Source organism: Poromitra crassiceps (assembly GCF_964638095.1).
Source record: "Poromitra crassiceps genome assembly, chromosome: 27".
NCBI classification, from domain to species: domain Eukaryota; kingdom Metazoa; phylum Chordata; class Actinopteri; order Beryciformes; family Melamphaidae; genus Poromitra; species Poromitra crassiceps.
The window spans coordinates 9,060,751-9,068,815 of NC_139650.1; the positions used below are offsets into that span (position 1 = coordinate 9,060,751).

At 46.4% G+C, this 8,065-nt stretch overlaps 1 protein-coding gene across 2 annotated transcripts; it reads left to right on the forward strand.

Annotated features, from left to right (window-relative positions):
- The first annotated feature begins 699 nt into the window (after positions 1–699).
- On the forward strand, positions 700–7,292 carry elf3 (E74-like factor 3 (ets domain transcription factor, epithelial-specific)). 2 transcript variants are annotated; one of them, XM_083661686.1, is made up of 9 exons: positions 700–876; positions 1,366–1,566; positions 2,888–3,121; positions 3,269–3,382; positions 3,473–3,607; positions 3,812–3,898; positions 4,110–4,229; positions 5,228–5,423; positions 6,120–7,292. In XM_083661686.1, the coding sequence occupies exons 2-9, from the start codon at positions 1,392–1,394 to the stop codon at positions 6,229–6,231; spliced, it is 1,173 nt and encodes a 390-aa protein (XP_083517812.1). In that variant the 5' UTR covers positions 700–876; positions 1,366–1,391; the 3' UTR covers positions 6,232–7,292. The 2 variants fall into 2 exon arrangements, with proteins under 2 accessions (XP_083517812.1, XP_083517813.1); XM_083661687.1 differs by having other exon boundaries at positions 1,385–1,566.
- The last annotated feature ends 773 nt before the right edge of the window (positions 7,293–8,065 follow it).

Below are 8,065 nucleotides of genomic sequence, written 5' to 3' on the forward strand. Positions count from 1 at the left end.
GGTAAGGCCTGTGGCTATGTCTCCATTGGGTTTCTAGCCATAAATACAACAACCACAGTTAACTGTTTACACTCTAAAAGTGTTTTTTATTCTAGGCGAGAATCAACCACTGTGTTTGAGGTTGTGTTTGAGGTTGTGTCTGACACTTGGAACAGAAACTTCAAAGTCTTACCTTTCAGAAAAGGCCAGGCAGTTGTCTGTAACCCTAGCGGTTCAGCCACAGCAAGCATTTTAGTTTGGGTATGTCGTTTTCACCATTTTCTTCAGAAATAGGTGGCTTTAGAAGAGGTTAATTAAGTCTTAATTAACCTCTTCTAAAGCCACCTATTTCTGAAGAAATTAAGTACATACAATATCAGATACTTTAAGACGTTCACTCAAGTATTTTAATAGGTGACTTTCACTTCCACCAAAGTCATTATGTACTTTTACTCAAGCGTGGGTTTGAGGTACTTCATCCACTGTCTGGGTGTTAAGAGAATAGCAGAGGGCAGGTTTGTTTTGTTCAGCGAGTTCTCGGGAAAAGGAGGAGGAGGTGTGGAGGTGTAGGAGGAGGAGGAGGAGGGGGGGAGGTGTGGCCCGGATCATCTGGAATTCCCCTGAACTCACCTGAGAGCCACACCCCCCCTCCCCTCCCCTCCCCTCCTCTGCCCGCCCTTTATAAAGCCATGCAAGTAGGTAAACTGAGCGACAGGTGCATCTCTGCCTCTGACAAAGCACAGTTACACAGAGAGCAAAGCGGGAGAGGAGACCGCGGGAACTTTTCAGAAGACACTGAAACTGTGTGGACATCGTACACACACACACAGAGAGAGACACACACACACACACACTGTGGATTACCTCCAGCATCTTCCCTGTGCACCTCCTAATCAGGTAAATAATGGTGAGAGTTGGGCGTGTCATAGTCATGTGTCAAAGTAATTATATATTTATTTATTATATTATTATATATTATATATTATTATATATTTAATTATATATATTTTTTTTATTGCGTTATAAAGGAATGGATACGAGCTAACGTTGAACTGAATTATTTAAAATGTATTCCAATTGTTTAGCAGACCCCCCGAAGGTGGTTTTTGTTTGTTTGTTGATTTCTTTGTTTCATTTATTCTTCTCTCCATTTTTTCTTCATTTATTTGTTGTGCGATTTGATTTATTGCATGTTATTTGTATACTGCGAAGTACTGCGAATGATGTCTACCGTCAAGCGCTCACAATAATTACATGTTCTGTCGTAAAGAAATGTTCTCACTAGATTAAAGAACAGGGCGATCTTTTGTTTCTAGTCTTGGATTAGATTCCCTTCCCCACTGAAATACGCTTCTTCTTCATTTTGTATTTTTTTGTGCTAACCAGTGACACACATCTCCTGCAGTGGCATCATGTCGTCACCATGCCTGAGCAGCGTGCTGACCCACGCCAACCTCACCATGTACCAGACGGGCAGCGCCGACACCGTGCAGCCCACTCTGTCCAGCCTGACGGGCAGCGCCGACACCGCGCCCAGTATGAGCCCCCTGCAGATACCCAGCCCAGGCTACAGCAGCATGCTCCACGGTAAGACCATCCTAAAGCTGGAATTATGCTTCCCGCATCGGCGAGGGCCGCGAGTGCCCGTGCAGGAAAGGTGATGTCAAATCCGCCGACACGCCCCTCCGCAAGGCTCCCGTGCGGACGGTTTTCGCCTGTCCGTGCACACCACGAATTTTCTGACTACGCGGACGCGGCTGGGCGGACAAAGTGGAGTTTTCAAGACTCCCGCTCGCTTCCACGAGCAGATAACCCGCACAGAGTATAAAAGCTCCACAAGTTTTCTCCTCAGGATTCCGTGTCTCTCATTTCCGTGCGACAGTCCAAACGTCGAGCATAATTCCACCTTAACGGCTAGAGTCACATCCAGTAGTGCCGTGTCCTGGCTTTTACGGCTTTCCCCTAAGCTGCAAGTGATGCAAGAGTTGACATGCGACCGTTACTTTTTTGTTTTGTATTTTTTTTTTTAGCTAGATCATTATATCGAAAATTCTTGAAAGCCACGAAACAAATCATATCTGGGTCTTTGTCCTCTTTCCCCCCCCCCTCGGTTCTGGTGGTTTCCGTGCTGCCCCGGCTATCGAGGCAATGTGTAACTATGATAGCAGTTTCAGTTTCACGGCAGGTTTCTGGTGAAATTGGCAGGCTAATCTCACAGTCAACACGGTCCTTTATTAGCACACTGGGACTCAGACAGCAGAGCCATTAGCTCGCTGAACTTTGCTTTGACCTCATTTAGACGCTGTCGGCTCAATCATTTACCCGCCGGCCAATGTTTAACTCGACACAACCGTCAAACAGAAGAATGCTGCCTGCCACCTCATTGTTCAAACAGCTCGCGCTCTGTTTGTTCCCGCCTCAGTGATCGGCACCGACATGGGCGACGACAAGACAGACTAATAGTATCGGGTTTGCGTCTCGAGAGGTGGAGATGCAGGAATACGTCTGAGAGACAAGCACTTTGGCCTCGTGCAAACCGCAAAACACTAACACTTGACACACTCATGACTTGACATATTGTGTTTGCGGTTCGGAGGAGATTGCTGCCTTTGCTCGAGCGGCAATAGCCAATATTCGTAAAAAGCAAACAAACAAACAAACAAAATGTCTATTATTCAATCTAAATCGGGAAATTAAGAGAGTGAGTATAAACCACAGAGCCGTTTACTGGCGTCACCTTACGAGATGTTGACCAAGTTGCCCAGCTCATCTTTAAGGATGGCTTGGAATAATGACACAAACAATTACACAAACCCACAGTCGTATGCCTTGACTCATACCAACCCATCCATGCTTCTCTCTCTCTCTCTCTCTCTCTCTCCCTCTCTCTCTCTCTCTCTCTCTGCAGGTCAGTGGTACAGGCAGGTCAACCCTCAGTGTTGGACATCGGAGAATGTCCTGGACTGGATAAGTGACCATGTCGACAGCATTAAGTTTGATGCGAGCACCCTGAGTCTGGCCTACTGCACCATGGACGGGCCCAGCCTCTGCCAGATGAACCGTGACCAGATGACCGGCGTCTTCGGCCCACAGCTTGGCCCACACCTCCACCAGAGTCTGCACGAACACAAGAGCAAATATGGTAAATTATGTTAATGACTTGTTGAAGGGCTAATTTAGGTCTGCCTTTATGTAGGCTCTATGTTCTTGATTCTTTGGTTCATATTATTGATTTTCTTATTTATGGTCAAGAACATGGCTTATGCGTCTTCTTTCCCCTGTTCCCCAGAGCTTCACAGCCTGTCAGGAATAGACCTGAGCGAGACCTGTCAACTCCTGGACAGCTTCTTGGACAACCTGAACTTGAACTTCCCGTTCCTCAGCACGGTGAAATTCGGCGAAGGTACATGCCGTAGCATTACATACTGTATGCATGGTGTGTCACATGGATGTGGTTGCACATGATAGAGCTAATGTTGCTACCTGTCAACAGCCGACGACAACGAAGTGAAGAGGGATTTTGATTACGAGGCTGATTACGACCTGGTGAATGTGGCCATGGAGTCGGTGACTCCTCTGAGAGACACCGAATACCCGTCTGACAGCGAGTACAGCTCCTCCCCTGCAGGTCAGTGCCCAGTATCTCTCCCTCTTTCGAGTTTCTTCTCCTTTAACGTCTGTCTCTTCCTCGTTCTTCTCTCGTTTCCTTGTGTTTTTCCATTTCTGGTGCCATCTTCTGTGCAGTTCTTCCACTTTTCATCGTCTCCACCTCTCTCTCCTAGGATGAATATCTCTGAAACTCTGTGTCTTTGTCTTTCTGCGTTGTGTTCAGGTAGCATGCTCGGCTTCCAGAACCCCAGCTCTCCAGAGTCCGGGAGTGGCGAGTCAGACCCCGAGTTCTCCTACCCTCAGATCTCAAGTGAGTCAGCAGATACATCCAACTGTAATTGTTGCTTTGAGAAAAGATGAAAGAGAATGCTTTAGTGCCGGTGATGATTGATATTAGGCAGACTGAGTTTTTGTCAGGTGATTGGTTGGTTGGCGCATTCTTCAGTCGAGGCAAGTCAAATGAGTTTATGTAAATGCGTGTGCGTGTTGTCGTTGACACTTACCTGTTGTGTTGTTCACAGAGGAGCACATCAAAACGGAGAAAGCGGAGGCCTGCAGAGGAAAGCGACCAAGGGGGCGACCTCCTAAAATCAGCAGAGACCACAGCAGCCTCTGTGACAGCCCAAAGAAAAGCAAGCATGGTAAGGCTGCATCCAACATATCAGTGCATTGCCTGGTAAGGCTGCGTGCAACATATCAGTGCATCGCCTGGTAAGGCCGCGTGCAACATATCAGGCCATCGCCTGGTAAGGCCGCGTGCAACATATCAGTGCATCGCCTGGTAAGGCCGCGTGCAACATATCAGTGCATCGCCTGGTAAGGCTGCGTGCAACATATCAGGCCATCACCTGCAAGGCTGCGTGCAACATATCAGTGCATCGCCTGGTAAGGCCGCGTGCAAAACATATCAGGCCATCACCTGCAAGGCTGCGTGCAACATATCAGTGCATTGCCTGGTAAGGCCGCATGCAACATATCAGGGCATCGCCTGGTAAGGCCGCGTGCAACATATCAGGCCATCATCTGATAAGGCCGCGTGCAACATAGCCTATCAGGCCATCGCCTGGTAAGGCTGCATCCAACATATCAATATCGCCTGATGTGTTGACTATTCATAATGGGAAAGCAGCCTTTTCAATAGGCATCTGTGTTGGTACACTGCCCTGCTGTTTTACTGATCACACACTTTGCATCCAGTTTGCATTTTGCTTGTTCCATATCTGTTTCACTTGCACACACACACACACACACACACACACACACACACACACACACACACACACACACACACACACACAAATACAGTACACACACACACACACACACACACAAGCCGGTATAGCTACAGTATCTCAGTGAGTACACTATTAACATAATGCAAATGCATTCCCAGCCCCTAATCTAACCTTAACCATCACAAATAAATGCCAAACCCTAACCTGAACCTAAACCCAATTCTAACCTAACCCTTAAAACCAAGTCTTAACCTTCAAACAGCCCTTTGAAGGTGTGAGAAAGATCACTCACACACACACACACACACACACACACACACACAGACGCACGCACACACACACACACACACACACACACACACACTCTCACATTTTGCTCATTCGGTCCCTCCATTTGTCTGCAGCACCCCGTGGGACCCACCTGTGGGAGTTCATCAGGGACATCCTGATCCAGCCGGAGAGGAACGCGGGCCTGATGAAGTGGGAGGACCGGCGCGAGGGCGTCTTCAAGTTCCTCAAGTCCGAGGCCGTGGCTCAGATGTGGGGCCAGAAGAAGAAGAACAGCAGCATGACCTATGAGAAGCTCAGCCGCGCCATGAGGTGAGCTCATGTGGGATTGGAGCTATATGGAGCTGTTGTGGCAACATATATTAAGACTGTGTGTCCACTGGGCGTCTATTCCTGACATTTAAACACTGGAAGTACGCTGGGGAATGGGGAGTGCTGATCCCAGCACACAATATGCAGCAGATTGAAAATAACGTTAGCTCAGCAGCGGTAGCAGCTTAGCTTGATAGCTGACAGCTAAAAACAAGCTAACATACACTCTCTCCTCATTGGAAACAACTGAAAAAAGATGCCGGAGCTTAGGAATAGACGCTATATGGGTATGGACACACGGCCTAAGACTGCACTAGGCAAGAGTTTTATGTACAAAATACATCCATCTTATCAGCCAAAATCAGGAAGTGGGACCAAACTAATTGAGATGCAGCAGATAGAACCTAATCCTGCTCCTTCCCGTGTCCGCATGGGACCTCACAAAGTTTTTCCATCGACGTTTCCTAAAATTTTGTAAAAAATTATTTTACTTGGACAAACCAGAGCCTCCTTAGAGCATCACCATCCCGCTAGTTAAGAATATACTGTGCGCATGTTTATCCACGCCTCGTTACATCATTCATCTGCATATTGAACAGTTACCTCGTACCGCCACTTGGAGTGTGTGAGTAGTCCCAGCAGAGCTTTCAGTGTTGTTGGTGAAACCCACACTAACTCCGCCTCCTCCGTCCACAGGTATTACTATAAGAGGGAGATCTTGGAGCGGGTGGACGGCCGGCGGCTCGTCTACAAGTTTGGAAAGAACTCCAGCGGCTGGAAGGCAGAAGAGATCGGCATGGCCATGTGAGGCAGCGCCACCAAGTGGGCAGGAATCCAGTGCGGCCTCTCCTATCTGAGATTGGATCAGCACTTTGCTGCCCCACATGGTTAAGGACACTAACTTCTCTTTCACGGGGGAGCTGTTGCAGAAAATGTAAGCCAGTGTTTTTGGCTCTAGTAGGTTTTATGAACCAATATTAATGTTGTTCCTGTGTTTTGCTTTATGTGTTTTTGATTTTCACGACAGAAAACTACGGTATGTGTGTGGAAACTGGTTTGGACGTTGTTTTGGATGCTTGTGAACATTGGTGAAAAAACGCTCTCTGGGATGGATAATTACAAAATGGTTGTATTTAAGTTCTTTGAATGATGTGGGACTAACTCACCGTCATCTGTCACTTTGGCAGACGTTTGATATGTGGGCAATAACGACTGTATTATGGCACTGGAAATATGTTATTTCTTTTTTTTTATTGAATTTATTACTGAACTATTTTATTACTGTTATATTATTATTTTTGTTGTTATTCTAAAGAGTCACTGTCTGCCAAACGTGTCACGTGACTTCAGCCATGCAAGTCATGGTGAAGTGTGTGTTTTCATATTGTAGAAGCAAAGCTTGGAAACGTGGATTACTGGCTTAAATTAAACTGGTGAACTCGTTATGAAGGACAAGGACAGAAATTATGGGGGGGGGGGGAATAAATGAAGGCAATGCTAGTTCGCATGAATGATGTGAAACGCGTTTAATGTGTGCACTACATGTTTTTGTATTATAACGTTTACACCTTTCAAAAGAACATTGTTGATCGAAGTACCCGAAGTCACCTGTCTTATTTCATACTCACATTGCCTAGCTGTAAGTAGGCTACAATCTGTATATGATTCAGTCTGAAATCACTTGCACCTCTTCTGTGTGATTATATTACCATAAACCACCCTGCTGTCATCCACTATGGACTGTTCATGATCATGTATGAGAGGTAAATCTCACCTTATATCATTTGTGATATCTCTATTCATGTATGGCATATTGTTTTTTTGTAAAGTTGTTTTATAGAAATAAATGTTGACGTACGAGTACACATACACGTGTTGTCATCTGACTAGTCTGAATCACTGGAAGCACGCTGCGGGGGGGATCAGCTCTGCCATTGGTGGGGACCATTTCAGTCGGAGCGAAGAAACAACAACAACGCTAGCTAGCAAGCTACGCGCTGAAAATGGCAAGTTTAGACGAAGAGTTTTATTTCACCTTTATTTCACCAGGTAGTCACTTGAGATCAATGATCTCTTTTTTGGAGCAAGACGTGGCCAAAGTGGCAGCATTTAAAATCAACAACAAGAGACACAAGCACAGACAAGAACATAAAAGGCAACGTGGCATGAGGGACTGGGCAATAAAGCGGGCCTGCTTGGTACTTTCGGTGGATGGTTGTAAAGATAACAGAGCCTTTTTTCCCGCTAGACCAGAGTAAGTGGAGCCAGACTCTCCTCTCCAGAAACGGAGATAGTCTGGCAAGCAAGACTATCTGACTGATTTTAATTGTCACTGTTATTACTATCCATTGGGGGAACGGCTGGGAATGGACTTCCCAGAGTAAACGTTGAGAGACATTCCTCCTCAGGTTCCCCTTAAAAATGTCTTGCAATGCAGTGGAGAGCAGAGCAGTGGAGAGCAGCAGAGCAGTGGAGAGCAGCAGAGCAGTGGAGAGCAGCAGAGCAGTGGAGAACAGAGCAGTGGAGAGCAGAGCAGTGGAGAGGAGGCAGCATGAAAGGAGCAGATAATAGTAGGAGAACATGTGAAGCTGAATAAGCAGCGTCAATATCAATGTGTCATCAAGTCTGTCATGAATAAAATC

Excerpts from the sequence above, each read along its gene's own strand:
- elf3 (XM_083661686.1), top strand. The coding sequence starts at position 1,392 with ATGTCGTCACCATGCCTGAGCAGCGTGCTGACCCACGCCAACCTCACC. Across the intron at positions 3,122-3,268 it reads CGAACACAAGAGCAAATATG|AGCTTCACAGCCTGTCAGGA; the intron begins GTAAATTATGTT and ends CCTGTTCCCCAG. Across the intron at positions 3,899-4,109 it reads CTCCTACCCTCAGATCTCAA|AGGAGCACATCAAAACGGAG; the intron begins GTGAGTCAGCAG and ends TGTTGTTCACAG.